The 18,790-nt window shown below is 45.0% G+C and overlaps 1 protein-coding gene across 1 annotated transcript in view; it reads left to right on the forward strand.

The window, feature by feature from the left end:
- The first annotated feature begins 286 nt into the window (after positions 1 to 286).
- Positions 287 to 18,790, forward strand: part of LOC147887699 (SMAD/FHA domain-containing protein) — a 66,684-nt gene continuing 48,180 nt past the window's right edge. The window contains exons 1-2 of the mRNA XM_087393593.1: positions 287 to 704; positions 14,685 to 14,770. Of these exons, the coding sequence (XP_087249719.1) occupies positions 328 to 704; positions 14,685 to 14,770 (463 nt within the window). The 5' untranslated portion in view covers positions 287 to 327. The remainder of the gene's footprint in view (positions 705 to 14,684; positions 14,771 to 18,790) is intronic.

An 18,790-nucleotide genomic window follows, 5' to 3' on the forward strand; every position in this document is an offset into this window, starting at 1 on the left:
CTCCTTCTCCTCTACCCTCCTCCCCTCACCTTGCCTTGGTTTTATCTCCAACAAGCTTCTGCATCGTGCACCGATTACCTATGTTACTGCGCAGCGGATTAATCTTTCCATCTACTGTGTTATCACATGGCGGATTGCGCACGAATTAATCTTTCCATCTACCGGGCCTCAAAAATCAATGTGGGGTTCCCTAATGCCAAGGCAATGGGTGCGATGACGTGTGAGTGAAATGTTATTAATAGTAAACATGAAGATGCAAATCTATGTTTCTAGCTATATAGGAAACTCAAGCCGGTTGTGTGCAAAGTTGAAAGCTTAGAGGGAGCCATGGCTTCTTCTTCATCTTCTTCGATGCCTCCCCCTCCTCCCAAACCTCCCAAACCTTCACAATTTGCTTCTCCTCCACAAGACCCATCAGCCTTGGCTTCCACGCAGGAGAATTCCCCAGTTGTTGCTGCTGTAGATTGCCTTTCCAGCATTGATGCCGCTTCTGCAGCCCCCCAGCAGGTCGAGGAGCAGTTCGCAGGATCACAGCCCCCTGGCGACGGTCTCGAACGTCAAGGGCAGGATGATGCCGCTTTCAGAAGCGCGCCTACAGTCTCTAACGATGGATTGTACTCCGTTCCTTCATGGAGCGCTGCTCCAATATTCCCATTCTCCCTTGAAGTGATCAAAGAAGGGATCGTCATCGACACACTGAATGTGTAAGTCTAGAAGTCTCTCGAAAAAGTCGAAGGCAGGCCTTTCGAGCTTGTAGAACACAGCCTGGAAAATAGCTTGCCCTCCACGTCTGTTTGAATCAACAAAAGTTGAGGGCAGAAGAGGATAACCTAATTCATTTCAAAATCCATACAATCGGGTTTCACAGTAAGATATGCTTGTTAAAAGGGCTGGGGAGACGAATGCAAAGAGGAACGGCGTATGTTTTTACGGTGCTGGGATATTAATAATACGATTTCAGAATAGGATACCTCGAACGTCCTCTTACAGATCATGTTTCTATTTGTGCAAAATGAACTTTAGAGACCTACAATAAAGCACGAGAGGTCCAGTATGGGAGTTAGCTTTGCATTTGGTGACCATTTTGTTAAAGCTACAGAGAGTTATGAGTAATTGTCCAGTGATTGCTGGCCTAGGCGAGACAGGTTTGAATGGTCAAGCAAGTTTACCGTCGGCTTTAATGTTTCTTCCAAGAAAGAACCATTGCAATTTTTATGGCAGCAGCGGCCTTGAGCTCCCTGGATGTGGACTACACCTTTCTTATGCTGTATTAGTAAGCAGTGGGGCCATGTTTGAAAGGCGCTGAATTATATTCCATGGCCAGAACGGGGGGGGGGGGCGGTTTGCATTAATAATCTTTCCAAACCTTGACCGTTGCTGGATGGTGATTTTAGAACGCAAGCTCATCACGTACTTGGGCATCTCTCTAGAGATGAAGCCAAGAAGGCTGCCATTGTTAGCGAGAAGATGATCATCAGGACTGATCATTGTTGAAATGGCTCTCGCCCTTTGCAGGATGGGTGAAGCTGGTTATGTTGGGTTATGAAATCTAAGCAGTTCAAGGACTTGCAACATTATATTTTCAGCTTCTGCTCCTCTGTCTCCACCCTTGCCAATGTGCATAGCCTGCAAACCTGTTGCTGTCTAGGTGTGCCCGCGGCGCTCCCTGCCTTGATCCTCAGCTCGTGAGACGAGACGTGCATTTGTCCTATGGCAATCCTCAATGCATGGATAACTCGTCTGTCCTCCAGATACTGGGGCCTAGTGATCGATCCCTCCTCTGATACTCTCAAGAAGTGGTCACGATAGAATTGAATCTTGGTGAGAAACTCTTGGTCTCCCCCCAGTATGGGATCGTGATGTATATAGATGGAGTACGTCCAACTGTATGATACGGTTGATCTCATCTCGTGGGATTTGGAGGGATGGGGCGTCCAAGCTGTACTGAAAGGGGGGAGGCTATCCATTTTTTTTTTCATCATGAAAGAAACTTCTATTAAGTATGATTGCAGAAATACATCATGCTGGACATGAGAAAAAACGCTTTAGAAGAGTAAGCCAAAACTCAAAAGGAGCTGGAGAGAAACCAAGGTTAAGGCTGAAAATGCCTCCTCAATCCTGGATGCAGTCTCTGAGAAAAAAGGGGAGCCCCTCCATTCCGTAAGGAGTATAACCCAGAGGCTGCCCTGGAGGACCCTTGCATGCTCGCCCAACTGGTCATTAGAGTGTGAATGGTATCAGCCCAAATACTGGCCAAGGTATGAGAAGGGTGGACCTGTGATCCATTAATGGCCTCTGTGCGTTTGGCCCTCCAGATTTGCCAAGCAGCAATACTAGCAAGTATCTCCCAAGCAGAATCCACATCAGCATGCACTGGTCTATATCGGGAGATAGGCACATCCTCCAGAGAGCAAGGCTCAACTAGGTGTCATCGAATAGAATTGGCCCAAGAAGCATCTTGCCACTCGTAGAAAATCTGAGGACCTGGGAAAGAGAACCAAGCCATTGATTACCATGTCATGAAGAAATGAGAGGGGGAAAAAGTGCTGAGAATCCTGGCAGCCCCTCCTCTGCAGATGAGCACCTCGGGCAAGTGGAATCTGCCCCAAATCTGGATCTCCACCTGTTCACTGCAATTCCTCCATGTATCAAAAGCCAAAAAAATAAAGTAATCTTCCTATTTCTTTGGGATTTCCAGAGCCTTCTCCAAAAGACTCTCTACAAGTCTGCTGAAACCTGATAGCCCTTCCAATGAGGGGATCTAGTTTCCAACCTCTACAATTGATTCGGAACCTTTCGGCATTACTGACCGTGTAACCAAAGAAAGGAAGACTCCTCTCTTGGTTCCGTGCAATAATCCATTCCCACTCTCTGGGGTCCCATTGAAGATACTTTATGGGAACTCCTCTATAGAGCCACAACCTCCATGAACCTGAAATAGAGAGACGAGGACTCGGATCTATATTGCCAAGCAGAATCCTGGCCCTGTTCCACATAGCCTATGATCCTAACGGACTGAAATGGCATGCCCAAAAGAATATCATTTGAGGAAAAAGACAGCCTGCCACCTGAGTGTACGTAAATAACCAAGGCATCCTCCTGTGCCCCCAAGAAAGCAATGACCTGAAGAGGAATACCTGTCTTGAAGAAAGCCCCCATCCAAAGTGAGCAAACCACAAGTTTGTCATCTATAACCACCCAGTCATGGGGTAGGGCTGCATCTATCTGAAGTATCCTCCCTGCACTTCCTCTGAGGTGACTGACCAACTGTTGTTGATGATCTTCTGGAAGACTTTTGAAGGCTTTTCAAGAGCCAATTGAAACGACTGGGCCTCTCTCCCACTTAGACCACTGCATATAATGAGACAAACCAAGTTGCCTACCATGCTCGTCAAGTATGCAATCATTCCACATGATAGGCTGCTTGTTAATTTCTTCGAGAGAGGAGGGAGTAACTCTCCGAAGGGTACTTCTGAAGCTTGACCAAGCTTTCATAATAGCAACCAAAAGCGGGGAGGACGGAGATTTGAGTTTGGCTGAAGTGAAGATCCATCTGGTGCTGTCCATCCAATCTCCACATGAGGAGGGTTTGCATGTCTGAATGCCCTGAATGAAGAAAATTTTCCAATGCTCATCCCTAAGCAAAAGGCCTCTAACCACAAACTTGCAAAGCAGGGCCTTGTATTGCTTCTATGATGTTGAGACCCCCCTCCTGTGTGGGAAGGATCAAGGTTCCCCAAGCCACCTTGGCGATATTGTTTGCTATGCCAGCCTTATGAGTTGAGTGATGCAATCCGTGGAGCTGCACCAGCAGGAGCAAACATACCAAGCCGTGGCTAGCAGAACGTGGTTGACAACCACCACCCTAGATGCAAGGTCTAATCTGGCTGAATTCCAGAAAAGAAGTTTCAACTTGATACTCTCCAACACCGGAGCAAACTGCTGCAAAGAAGAGATACCCAAACCGACCTGGCATCCTAAGTACTTGACACACACCCCTCTGAGTCCAAGTGAAGCCCAAATCAGTCCCCCAGTCTGGAGTGTCATCATCACGGACCCAAAAGCCATTGGACTTGTTCCAGTTAATTTCAACACCTGTTGCCGTACAAAACAAGTCCAAGGCTGTCCTAAAAGAGGGGAGAGTGTGAGGGGAGGTGTCCAAGAAAATAGCAGTGTCATCTGCTAGCTCGCAATCGACGAGGTCCTCTTCCTGTCTCAGCGGTAATCTAAGCCCAAGAATGTCAGCTCGAGATCTGAGAAAAATGCTCATAGCCTCAGCCACAAAAAGAAAGAGAAAGGGGCAAGAGGGCATCCCTGATGGACCGATCTGGAAATCTGAAATCTTTCTCCCCTGACCCCTCCTATAAGTACCTAGCTGTGGGCAAATCTGTACAAAGCTGAAATTCCTTTGATCCATGCATATGAAAACCCATAATGATGAAGGGTGCCCTCCAAGAAATCCCAATGTACCCTGTCATATTCTTTTTCAAAGTCCAGGAGAAGAGTGGCTATCTTTTGTCCACTGTGCATGGCCCACTCCGAAGCTTCCCAAAAAGAGAATATATTATGAAAAATGCTTCTTCCATGAACAAATCCCGTCTGCGTATCATGAATAAGATCTGGAAGTATGGGATGCAAATGCAAGCTGATTGCTTTTGCCAGGATTTTATAGCAAGTGCCCAATAAAGTGATAGGTCTCCACTGTGACACTAAATTTCTGCACCCTCCTTTTGGGATTAAATGTATGAGACCCTCTGTAAGTGAGTCAAGCATCTCACTGGAGGTCCAAACACCCTGCAGGGCTGAGGTAATGTGATCCCCAATCATATCCCAAAAGGTCAGAAAAAAAGAGGGTGTAAGTCCGTCAGAACCTGGGCACTTTTCCTTGTGAAGGGTAAGAAGCGCATACTTAAACTCTATGTTTGTGAAAGGTGCATCAAGAGAGAGCCTCATATCGGTTTCACTATGTTGTGTTTTTAGAGGATGAGTTTGGGAATGTTCCTGGATTCATCTAGGTATATACACGGCCAAATGACCTACCTAGCATCATCAACGGCCTCGCTACCAGGATCTGCTGAGAGAAGGGAGGCATAGAAATCTATAGCCATGTGCGTGACATCATCTGATTGTAAAACCCCGTCTGAGTTAATGAGCTGAGAAACTCTCTCTTTATTCTGTCTAGGGCCATGAGCAGAGAAAAAATGCTTGATGACCCTACCTCCCATCTGGATCCAAAAGGACTCTCGTGCATGAAAGGCATACTTTGCTCTTTGATCTAACAAAACCTACTGGTGAGCTCTTGCTGCAGCAAGGCACTCCTGAATCCAAGCATCAAGTTGCCTCTTTTGCTCTTCCCTTTGTAAGGCTGCCAATTGCTGGCGAACACCAATCTCTCGTCTAAGAATCTCACGTCTCCTGGTACTCGCAACGAGATTGTAAAAGTCACTAATATCGGAGAGGGGCATTTGCCAAATGTGACGAGGAAGGCACTCCACCCTGCAATTGAGAAACCCAGATCTATAAAAGTGCCTCTGTGAGGTCCTCCTTTGCATAAAGGACATCGGGAATCATAATACTAGCGGACCAACCTCTCAAGTGCAGCTCAGAAATCATCAGCACTACTGGAGAGTGATCCGAAGTAGAAACCCCAGGGGCAATGCAAATTGAGCCCCCTCTATCCAAGGCCCAATCGTCAATATAGAAATGGTCAATCCATGCATGGATAGGCATCTGCAGTCTCCTGTTTGACCAAGAAAACATGAGTGATTGTGACTGAGTGTGAAAGGCATCATCAAACCAAGCATCTCTGCCACTGAAACGAGGTGATCCATTTGAATGCCCTGAGTGTGAAACCATTTGGAGATGCGCGCATACCATGCTGTGCTGACCCCAGTCTCAGCTAATCGCCTAGAGGACTCTAATGCCAATCTTGGTAACATTCTAGCAAGGCAAGGCCCATACCTTGTGTAGATATGTCAGTGTCTTGAAGATAGCATTAATCTGCAATGGTGTCATAGTGAACTCTGGCTGTATGATTTGGTGAGGAACCGATGGCTTACTCCTTATCGTCCTAGACCCCATGGTCACTTGTAACCTCTCGAATCTCCACCACTTTGCTGCCGGTAGATCACATCCCTAGAAGGGTGTTGCATACATGGCTGTTGGTCTCACTATTGTATCAAAAAGCCCCTCCTTCGTTGGGGGGTCCTGGAAACGTGCTTGGTAGCACTGCCTCTCGAGTTGAGCTAGAGCTCCCTACCCACGTGTGAGTCGTGCCGAGGTTGTGTGTCATCGTGAAGACATGCCTTGCAAAAGCTGCCCCAAGATAGGTATATTATAGTATTATCTCCACTGGCTGTCTTTCAGTACGTGAAGTTGTGCGGCTAAACTATTGCTTGTGAGGTGTTGAAGATCATAACCTTGGTCTTGCCAAGGTTGACTGTCAATTCTCTCTCCGTGCAAAACACCTCTAGAGCCTCGTGATGTCGTTGTGGGCTTGCTGCAGAAGAGGAGATGAGGACTATGTCATCCCGATGTGGCAAGATCTGTATCATCAAGTCTTCAAGCAAGGAACCCTCTCCTCCTAGGCGATCGACGAAAGTTGTGATCTCATCAACGTAGAGTCCAAAAAGTGTCAGAGAGAGGGGGCATCCTTGCTTCACTCCGATCGTGCACTCTAGGTACGTGTACCCTCTCTTTGACTGACTCATATAAGCTCATCAACACCCCATATCATGACTCTTGGTATTTGCATCTCCTGAAGCCTCCGAATCAGGTGGGCTCTTGGGATTGTGCCAAAAGCCTTCCGAAAGGCTACGAAGCAAGCATAGACTTTCTGGGATCGAGATCTCACCTCCTCAATGACTGCCCGTAAGGTGAAGATAGGATAAAGGGTAGAGTGCTGCTGCTAGAAACTAGCATGTCCAGTGCCCTCTGCCCATGTGCCTCGGTATATGAGTTGATCTCTCGCTCTAGCACCGATCCATATATCTTGGCACGTGTGTGGCCTATCATGACTGTGCGGTAGTTCCCCGCGTCCATAGAGTCCCCTACTTCGTGGATCAATACAATAGTGCTGGTGCTCCAAGCAGGAGGGAAGCCATGGCATACCGCATGGTTAAACATCTATGCTAGGATTGGGACCAAGATCTCTTGCCCATGTGCAAAGTATTCCATCCTCAATCCCTCATGATCTAGGGCTTTTTGGTTGTGGAGCTGGCATAGCGCAGTAGTGAACAAGGAGGGCGTGGTGGGCCTGGGTAAGGAGGACAAATTTGCTGGCGCCTGTATCGGACATCGTAGAGCGAAGTCGCATGTCTGCTAGACCCCGGGATCAATGATGGAGATGGGTAACTTACCCCTCAGAAAGGAGCCCCCATGGGAAGGTGGGATCTCTTTGAAAATATTTGATCACCTCGGGAAAGCTTGTCTCTTATGGTGAATCATGCAGCGCGATATTTGCTATGTCTCGGTCCTCGTGAGGTGTCCTAGGGCTTTCTCACATTTGAGGTGAGATCTCATCTCTCGACACTTATCATTGAACCATGGGTTTGGGGCATCGTCCCAATTGAGGAGCGTGATATATTTTATTATGCATGACACTCAAACAGGTAACCTTAGTGTTAGTTCGTGTGAATGAGTCATTATGCTTTCTTACGGCCAGAATAGGCATCTCTATTTGGCCGCCCTTGCTACCCTGGCCTTGTGGCTATGATGTCCATCGATGCATTAGACATCCTAAGAAATTGTCCGCTGTTGATTTAGTCTTGAATGACGTCAAAGACCAAGAAATAAAACTCTCTATCGTTGCAAAGCTAAAAAGAGTAGCGCAAGGCTTCATGCCAAATGCTCATTTCATACCACGACATGACTTAGGAGGCAGCAAAAGTGGTTCCCGATTGGCAGCAAAGAATAGCTCATGTGACTACAAGTCTTTTATGTGTGAGGCTCAACCCCAACTGAGCCTAGAAGATGGAGTACTACTATTATTCTAAAGTTTTAGTCTTGCTTGACTTATAGGCGTAACATGTTAGAAAGAAAGAAAGAAAGAAAGAAAGAAAGAAAGAAAGTCTATTAACATCCACGGGAGACCAAAAGGTCATTGGGACAAGAGAAAACCCATCTAATACAACAGCTTAGGGAGTTGCCATGTGCAACTCCCAAGGAGTGCATAACGCAATGTGAGTATTGGGGAGAGAGAGAGCAAGAGAGAGTGAGCTGAGAGCTGAAAGCTTGAAAACTTAGTTGCAATAGAAGAGTGTGAGAGTACAACTAAAAGAGTGAGAGATAAGGTTTTGTCACTAGAGGTTTTGTCCTAGTGACAAAACCTTAGTAGTCACTAACCATAGTTAGTGAACTAACTGCGGTTAGGGGGAAAAACCTCTTAAAGAGGGAAAAGTGCCCCTAACTAGCTTATTAAATTACATTGGTCACTGCTGAATTATAGATGTCACTGCTGAATTATATCTATAATTCTAACACCCCCCTGCAGTGCCAATGTCATGTACAAGGCTGATCAATCACCAAACGGATATAAGTTCAGGGCACTGCATGTATCTGTCAATGGAGCCATCTGGCTTCCGTTTCACCTTGAAAACCCATCGTGTGCCAATGGCATGTTTACCTGGTGGCAAGTCTACAACATCCCAAGTCTGATTTTTCTTAATGGACTGCAACTCATCGTGCATGGCATTCATCCAATGCACATTGTCCTTTGCTTCTTCGAATGTTGCAGGCTCCTCCTCATTGAGAAGAGTACTTGCATATGCTGATTCCACTGAATTAGCACCTTCCATGTGCCTTGCTGCACTGCGAGTCCTGCCAGGTAATGGAGCATCAATCTTACTCTCCCTGAGAGTTTGTAACAGCCAGTTTGGGACTGTTTTTGCTGCATGTATGTCTGCAATTCCTTGCTAAACCACTTGTTCCACTGCCTGTGGAGGTGGCAAGACATCCTGTGGCTGAACTAGAGCATCGGGAGGTGGCTGTAAATTCTGATTTGCATCAGAAATATCAGCAGGGGAACCCAAAGCAATGGGTAGTAACCCCTCAAAAACATCCTCTGAAGAAGAAGGCATATGAAATTCAGCCTGAGTGTGAGCTGAATTTTCTGCAAATATCACATCTCTACTGACAATGATCTTGCGTGTAGCAGGATTGTAGAGACGGTACCCCTTGCTTTCTGCACTGTACCCAATAAATATGCACTTAATTGCCTTATCTGACAACTTATGCCGAAATTCAATTGGCACATGAGCATATGCAAGGCATCCAAAGACTCGGAAATGATCCACTGAAGGCTTTCTCCCATTCCAGACCTCATAGGGAGTTTTTGTTTTCAAAGCCTTAGTGGGAGCCCGATTTAAAATGTAGTTGGCACACATCAGATCTTCAAGCCAGAATTTGTGAGGCATGTGTTTGCTTTTCAGCATACATCTGTCTATCTCCATAAGAGTTCGATTTTTCCTCTCAGCTTTGCCATTTTGCTGAGGGGTCAGCCTCACTGTGAGCTGATGCACAATACCCTTGCCTTTTAGAAAAGCATCAAAATCTGCAGACAAGTATTCCCCACCTCTATCTGTGCGCAATGTCTGTATTTTGAGTCCAGTTTCATTTTCAACCATGGTTGAAAAGTGTTTAAACACCATGAATACTTCGGATTTGCGCTTCAGCCCAAAGACCCAAGTGAAATTGGAGTAATCATAAAAAAAAGTAACAAAGTAGAGATGACCACCCAATGATGGAGTCCTCATGGGATCATAGACATCACTGTGTATAAGCTGTAATTTGCGGACAGCTTTAACTGAACCATCCTTTTTGAAGGGGAATCTATGCATCTTGCCTAAAATGCACCCTTCACAGGCATGTGGAGGAGGTATCTCAAGAGGTGGCAATGCATCAACCATAGAGTGCTTCTGAAGTGTCATCAAGCTGTGGTAATGCATGTGGCCATATCGGGCATGCCATAATTCTGCATTCTGCATGGCAGCAGTAGGAGTAGAAACTGTAAGAGCATGGGCTGCTCTTTTCTCAAAAAGATCAAGCTGAAAAAGCCCACGCAGCAGAGTACCAGATAATCTCAAGGCATAATCATTTTCCCTGTCTCGGACAGCACATTTGTCATCCTCAAAGATGACCTGAAATCCAGTCCTGTTAAGAGTGGACACTGAAAGAAGATTCTTGGTGATACCAGGCACATATAAGACATTTGAAAGTCTGAAAACTGAGCCATCAATGGCAGTAAGCTCAACTTCTCCTGTGCCACGTACTGAATATGACGAGTTATTGGCACAAGTGACTTTCTTACGAACTGGAGGTGGATGCAAGGAAGTAAAGAGACACTTCCTAGAAGTGATATGCTTGGATGCACCTCTGTCAAAATACCAAGTATTTAGTGTTTCATTGACACTGAAAGCAGATGCATCCGTAGAAGAGTCATAACTGCAAGTCAAAAAAGCATATGTATCATCATTACAGGTGGCTGTACTATCTCGAGCATCTGGAGCAGCCAGCCTTGAATCTGAAATGCAAGATAAAAAGGCATAATCCTATCTAACAAAGTTGGCTGCAGCATCCCCACTGTCAGATGCATGAGGAGCTGAATCTGAAACAGCCATACCGGAGCTGTTTTTCTTCTCTTTTGCAAGCCTTTTCCTGCATTCTGCAATGTGATAACCTGGCTTTTTGCAGTAATGACAAAAACCCTTCTTCTTGGGCTTACTTCATCATTTTTAGCCTTTTGTGAAGGCTGTCCTGACCCACTGGAAGGCTGATTTACTGATGTCTTTGCCTGTCCCTTTGTTTTTGACTTGAACTTTGAGAGCATAGCTTGTTCACCTGCACGTGAAGCCAAGTTTTTCCTGGTCTGCTCTTCCTGAAGAAAAAGTCCTATCAACTCATGAAAGGTGAGAGGATTTGCACCCCCCCTCAATGATAAGTTCAGCGAGGTATGAAATCTGAGATAAGACTCAGGAAGAGAATTCAGAGTGGTGGTAATCATCTCTGAATCAGGAATAATCTCATCTATGTTCAATAATTGCTCTCTGAGATCTTGAAGCTTTGTGAGGTGGATTAACATGGAGTCACCCTCTTTCATATGTGTATTACTTAACTCTTTTTTCAAGAAAGATACTCTTGCATCATTCCGGGCTGCATACATGCTTTCTAAGAAATCCCACGCTACCTTCGAGGTCTTACACGACCGGATATGCGGAATGATAAATCTTTTCACTGAAAGAGAGATGCATGACAAAGCTAAGGCATACCGTGAATCCCATCTCTTCTGCTCTGGAGTAGTGGCTATAGCTGCACCAGCAACTTGTTCTGCAGCTGCACCCTGTGCACGACCTCTTCCACCTCCTTGCTGAGGAGGGGTATTAGGTGCCATACCTGCTGGTCGGATCTCACCCCCATTCACATAATCCCATAAATTGCGAGAAATCAGAATATTGCGTACCATAAAACTCCAGAGGGAGTAGTTGGTACCATCCAACTTGTCTTCCTGTGAAAGACCACCGAATTGGAAATCATTCTGATTTTGTTGGGCCATATCTGAGAAAGAGATTTTAGCAGATACAAGACTGAATTCCCTTACTGGGAATGAAATGCACAACTCCCAAAAAACACAGCCAAGCACTGGCTGTAAATGCAACTGAGATTTCTACACTTGCATTGTCAGAAATCTGTCCAAGCATCAAAAAACTCTCTAGAATCTGCCAAAAGTGCTGCAAAACACTTCAAGAAGGGCAGTATGAGCTGAAATCTCCAAAATTGCTCTCCTAACACAAAAGCCCCAAAATAGGCCCGAAATTGCAACCAGAAAGGGGCAAATTGATCAGAAGCCCCAAATGTTGCAAGAATTACGCTCTGTCTGCAAAAGCCCCAAATTTCACTGCGAAATTGCAGTGTAATCACAAAATCCCCAAATTTCTGCAAGAAATTGTACTGCAAAACTGAAAGCCCCAAATTTCGAGCTTGAAATTGAGTCAAATTTCACCCAAATAGTTATTCTCCTGCAAAAGCCCCAATTTCTTGGCCAATTTTTGCAATATGCTTGCAATGTGTGCCAAAAAATGGACAAAAGCCCCAAATCTAACAAACTGCCCAATTCACAGATTGTGCTCAAATCTGTCCAAAGATTGCTCTGCCAAACAAGCAAAGTGTACCTGCCAAATGACCAATCTTCAAGAGTGCCTGTACGGATGGGCTGCACGCAGATAGTACTGATGTACGGAATCTGTACGGACAACTCAGCGCAAGTGTACGAATTGAACTTGGCGAGGCTGTACGGCAAAGTATATATGTACGGTGCAGAGACGTATGACGACCTGTACGGAAGCAGGTATGACGATGTACGGAATATGACGCAGGAGTGCCGTACGACGTGTACCAACGGTTGGTCGATTGTACGATCTATGGACACCCACTGTACTGGCAGGTAACGAACAAGAGACGGACGTGCGACAGACCTGTACGGATGCCTGCAATGCAAGAGTTGTACGGAACAACAACTACCTAGCGTGCTTCGGGAAATGGGCGTACGGCAGTACGGACAAACTGCCAGCGGAAGGTACAGACTAGCAGCGATGATACGTGCAGGTACAAATTCCGTACAGTCGTACGGAGTGTACGGACAAGCAAGTACGTGGGCTTGAGTTTTGGATTGCTTTGAGCTGTACGGGCACCAGGAGCTTGGGCTGGAGGGAAGAGCTCAACGAGGCTCTGATACCAAATGTGAGTATTGGGGAGAGAGAGAGCAAGAGAGAGTGAGCTGAGAGCTGAAAGCTTGAAAGCTTAGTTGCAATAGAAGAGTGTGAGAGTACAACTAAAAGAGTGAGAGATAAGGTTTTGTCCTAGTGACAAAACCTTAGTAGTCACTAACCATAGTTAGTGAACTAACTGCGGTTAGGGGGGAAAACCTCTTAAAGAGGGAAAAGTACCCCTAACTAGCTTATTAAATTACATTGGTCACTGCTGAATTCTAACACGCAACTCCAGTTATTTAGAGTACCTATATTATATTCTGGAAAAACATATATAATTGACCATACATCATTTTAAGACTGGAGTCTTTTGGTTTTGATTAAAATTCCTTAATGAGTGCTATTCCTCCTCAGTACACTGCCAACTTTCCATTCTTGCTGGCAGCCTTAACCTTGGCTAATTCCATTGCTTTATCCTTCAGTTGAGCTCCTGTAAGTTCCTCAGCTATCCATAGCTGGGAGCAAAACAATACAATCCCAAAGGGAGATTATGTAGCCCAGGAACTCACACAGTGGTATACTTGGAATCCAAAACTTCTTTCCTTAATGTGTACTTAGATAGATGTGTAGCAAGTAAGTGGAGAATGCACAAGAGAGATGTAGAACCAGCAAATATTTATTTCCATCCAAGATGGACACATACAAAATCGATATGTTGAGTGTGCTGGCTACCCTTGTAGGCACAGAACACTGCTCTCCTACCTCTGTGCCAATTCCAAAACACTTGGCCTGAATGCTCCCTATGAGCTTATGTGGGCCTCATTTCGTGCCCACAAGCACCCCTCCAGGCTGCTTCTCCTGGACAGCCACATGCTTGACCTGGAATCTTGACCTCCTTGCTGCACCGAAATGCAACCAGTGGTGAGACACAATCAGCCCCTTTGATCTGTCTTCCTTGCTGCCCTGATAGGCAGCCAAGGGTGAAGACTCTGTGAGCTCTTTGTCTGCTGCAGTCTGCCACCTTCTTTGCTCCTGGATAGGCCATTTAGGCTGGCTGTTTGCAGCTCCAATCTGCTCACCAAATGGATGATAAGGGAGCCAAGGATGCTTACCTTTTATGGGGCCAAAGGCCCTCCAAAACTGACCGACTAGACTGGCCGACTCACCCAGTCTGTGAGTCGACTTGCTGATATGTGGGTTCAGCCCCACATCCACCAGATCTCCTTGCCGTCTAGTTGCCTGCCCCCCGTATCTGTTCCGCCTGGTTGCTGGCTCGGCTCCAACCCCCAGCATCAGATCCAGCTCTGTACAGACTGCTCCAGCCATCCGTACAGTCCCATACAGAGGCGCCTTCAATTGGACAGCTCCTGCTTGATCCAGGGCTGCAGACGCCTTGTTTCAGGCCAGTTAAGGTCATCACTTCTGCCCCGTACTGTTCTTGACTGACATGTAGCAGTTCCATCCACGTCCAGTCCACCAGTGAGGCTGTAATCTGGCAGGTTAGCTTCTTGTTGTGCTTTCCACATGGCAGCCTATGGCAGCCCCCTTTTGTGTGTGAGTATACTGCCCTCATGACAGCCTATGTGCTGTGCATGTGGCATCCCTCTATCTTGTTTGTTATGGGTAAGTTTGCTGCCCACATGACAGCGAATGTGCCGCCCACGTGGCTGCCCCATCCTACACTGGTCCACCTCCCCCATATGCTCCTCATATGGGGGCTCACAACTAGGAGGTGACTATCTAATTTCCAACGTTAACATCCGATTAGTAATGACCCCAAAGATATCTGAATTCCCTACACAACCACATGAATGACTTAACATGTCAGTAATACACCATTATAATTGGTGATGCGAAGTTTGAAATTGATAGTATCTAGAGTTGCTTATTTTATGGGGATACTATTGGTCAAATTTTCTATTTATTAGCTGAAGGCATCTTTCTTTAAATCATCTTGATGCCTTGGTCATCTGGATTTTGCAGGTCGTTAAAAGGTGCATACATGTTTGGACGCAGTGATCGTTCTGATTTTATGTTGGAGCATCCAACTATATCTCGATATCATGCAGGCAAGTTTTGCCTTCGATTTGTTATTTTGACACAATCCTAGGTGGCTTATTGACACACTCCAATTGCACTAGCAAGTTTGTACTACAGCACAAGGTGGCCTTGGCTTTTGTAATGGTTCAATAAATGCAAGAAATCTTATTGCACATCAGTGTGCAAGAACGATATTGACACTACAACCGAAACTGAAAAAACAGCTATGGCTTCATAAAAACCAGACAGAATTCTACTCTCCAAAGCTCTCCCTCACTCCCTCTCTCTGGAGATGCACTAGGGCCCAGGACAAATTGTCGGGCTGGACCCCCCCGAAGGTCTTTTATTCATTTCAGAAATTCAATACAGAAGTTCAGCTTAAAGCTGTCTCGTAAGTCTCTCTCTCTAAAACATGAAAAGAATTCTTCTTTTACAAGAGCTTCAAGCCCCATTCAAATTGGCAACATGCCACTTGTCTAAAATCTAGACTAAAACCTATTACAAGCCACTAGAGGGCCATTCTGGAGTCTTCAAGGCTCTCGGTCACTCGAACCGCCTCCTGGATGCTTGTCAGGCTCCCATTTGCTTAGGAAAAATAATCCTTGCTAGTACCTGCAACAATTAATTAAAGCGCACCACCATGGTACCCATTAATTGTTAGCGCTTTGCATGCAAATAACACACTGTGGACTAATCCTAGTCACGGTGGGCGTCCCCACTGAACACATGTCACATCTAAACAAATATATATACAAATAAATATATATATATTTTCTCTGGTTGACCGGAGTCAACACTCTTGATTATAATTAAAGAGCTTTGACCAAGGGTCAAGGCGCCTTAATTATAGCCAAGTCTCTCCAACCGGAGTTGGCACATCTTGGTTAACCGGGGTTAACCCTCTTGGCGCATGCCAAGTCTTGTTGACCGAAGTCAACACTCTCTGACCGCAGTCAGATTTACTTGACTGGAGTCAATACTTCGACCATTAAAATAACTCTTTGACCGTAATTAACACATATAAAAACTCTTTAATTATGATCAAATAAATGGTCATCTGTACTTTGACTTAGGATATTTACATTGTGGTGACATCCCCTCGGCTTCTATTCAGTTGACCTCAACTGAAAAGCTTCCTTGTAAACATCCAAAAGCTGTGGATGATCGGATAACATGTCTTCGTCCATCCACTTGGCATCTAATGCCGTATAATTCTTGAATTTTACAAGATACCTGCAAAATTCCTTACCCTGAGGGCCTTTACGTACAGTATGGTACACAATTTGCTCTGGCTGAAGGACTTCCTCCAGCTCATCGACTTCTGGTGGATCTTCTGATACTGGTTCTGTAGGCTCTGGTCCCTGAAATTTCTTTAGAAGACTCACATGGAATGCATTGTGAATCCTCCTATGCTCTGGCAATGCTATTCTGTATGCAACCTCATTTATTCTCTCTGTAACCCTGAAAGGGCCATAATATCTGGGAGATAACTTTGCATACACTTTCTGTTTGCCTTTAAACTTGCGGAGCCTAGCTTTTTCAAACCTTAAAAGTACCCAGTCCCCTTCCTTGAGATCCAACTGTCTCCTATGTTTATCTGCAGCTCTTTTATGTTTCTCTTGAGACCTTTCAATAGCTGTCCGGACTTGGCTGTAAGCTGTCTGGAGGTCTCTCACAAACTGATCAGCTGCAAATATTTCATCTTTAGTCCTTAATATAGGTGGCAAAATCACCTTCCCATATATGACTTCAAAAGGGGCTTTCCCTGTAGAGCTATGTACTGTATTATTGTAAGCAAACTCTACTAATGGTAGGTACTTTTCCCAGTCTGAACTTTGGTCACCCACGTAGCATTTCAGCATATCCAAAATGGTAGAATTTGCTACTTCACTTTGACCATTTGTCTGGGGATGGAAAGAAGAAGAAAAATTCAGATTCGTCCCCATGTTATCAAATAAAGCTCTCCAGAATAGACTGGTCATTCTGGGATCTCGATCACTAACAATGGACTTAGGCATACCATGATGTTTAAAGATTTGTGCCATGAACAGCTTAGCCATATGATCTGCCTTTATGGTTTTGCGAACCGGAAGGAAATGAGCTTGCTTGCTGAATCTATCAATGATAGTCCAAATCCCATCATTCCCTGACTTTGATCTCGGCAAATCAAAAATAAAGTCCATTGTAATGCTTTCCCATGGTGCCTGAGGCACGGGAAGAGGCATAAGTAGGCCAGGTGCCTTCCGTCTATCGTACTTTATTTTCTGACACGTAAGGCATTCAGTAACAAACTGATGTATATCTTTCCGCATTCCTGGCCAAAAGAAATACCTCTCTAGTGCTAGAGTTGTTGCTGTAATTCCTCTATGTCCAGCATAGGGAGGTGCATGGCATTCCCCCAAAATCTTTTTCCTCATCTCCTGGGTGATGCATAGGCAATCATCTTTCATTAAATACCCATCTTTCAGGGAATAGTGATTGGTGGATTGCCCTTCTTGCATCTGCTGTAAAATTTCACCAAAATCAGAATCATGAGCATATTGTTCCCTCATGCCTTCCAGGTCCTGATAATAAGCAATAGTTACATTATTGACCTGGGGTCTTCGGGACAAGGCATCTGCCACTCTGTTCCGAATTCCTGGAGTATGGACAATCTGAAAATGATACATTGACAGCATGTTTGCCCATTTCATATGCTTCTCTGAAAGCTTGGTCTGAGTCAAAAAGTATTTCAGACTTTGGTGATCTGTTTTGACAGTAAAATCTGCACCCAAAAGATAATGTTTCCAGGTATGGATGGCATGAATTACAGCCAATAACTCTTTCTCATAGATTCCTAAATATCTTTCCGCATCCCGAAGTCGTCTGCTTTCATAGGCTACTACATGACCATTCTGATGCAATGCAGCCCCAACACATTCTCCACAAGCATCGCAATCCACATCAAAAGACTGATACAGATCCGGAACTACCAGAATAGGCTCTGTAGTCAACTTTTCCTTGAGTGTATTGAATGCTTTCTTCTGTGATAATCCCCATGTGAAGGCTGCATTTTTCTTGGTGAGGTCATGTAATGGAGCTGCGATATCAGCAAAATGTCTGATAAACCTTCTGTAGTAAGAACACAAGCCTAAAAAGCTTCGAACTTCATGCACAGTTTTCAGCTCTGGCCATTCCTGAATGGCACGGATCTTCGCTGGATCCATTTGTATCCCATTCTTGGATATTATATGCCCCAGATAGTGGATTTCTTCCAGGAAGAATTCACTTTTCTTGCTGTTTGCATAGAGCTGATGATTTCTCAGCTCTTGAAACACTATAGCAAGATGTTCTCTGTGCTCTTCCTCTGTCTTAGAAAATACTAAGATATCATCAAAGAAAGTACCCGTAAAATGCCTGTACTTCCGGAAGATGCGATTCATCATTCTATTGAATGTGGCTGGAGCATTTGTCAATCCAAAAGGCATCACTAAGTATTCATACAACCCAAATGTTGTGCGGAATGCTGTCTTATGCACATCCTGAGGCTGTATCCTCACTTAGTGGTAGCCACTCTTTAAGTCTATCCTGCTGAAAACTGAAGCTCCATTTAACTGATCCAGGACATCATCAATACGCGGAATAGGGAATCTATTCTTGATGGTCATTTTGTTCAGTGCGCGATAATCGACGCACATACGGAATGAACCATCTTTCTTCTGTACTAACAGTACAGGGGAACAAAAAGGAGACGAGCTGGGCTGAATCAACCCTTTGGACAGCAAGTCCTGTACCTGAGCCATAATCTCCTCTCTCTGAGTCGCACTGACTCTATAAGGGGGTCTGTTTGGTGGCTCACTACCAGGCATTAACTCTATCTGATGATCTTCTGGTCTCTCTGGGGGTAACTCCCCTGGCAAAACATCAGAAAAGCAATCTTTAAAGTTTACAAGAAACTGGAACTTATTTTTGTCTGCATCATTCATTTCAGCATGCATATCATTCTCTTTTTCTTTTACAAAAACCATGTACGCAGAAATTGCAGACTTTATTGCTTTACCGCATGAAAC

The sequence above is a fragment of the Dipteris shenzhenensis genome, chromosome 22 (genome assembly GCF_047967505.1).
Source record: "Dipteris shenzhenensis isolate YYH24624 ecotype China chromosome 22, Dip_SZ_1.0, whole genome shotgun sequence".
In the NCBI taxonomy this organism is placed as follows: domain Eukaryota; kingdom Viridiplantae; phylum Streptophyta; class Polypodiopsida; order Gleicheniales; family Dipteridaceae; genus Dipteris; species Dipteris shenzhenensis.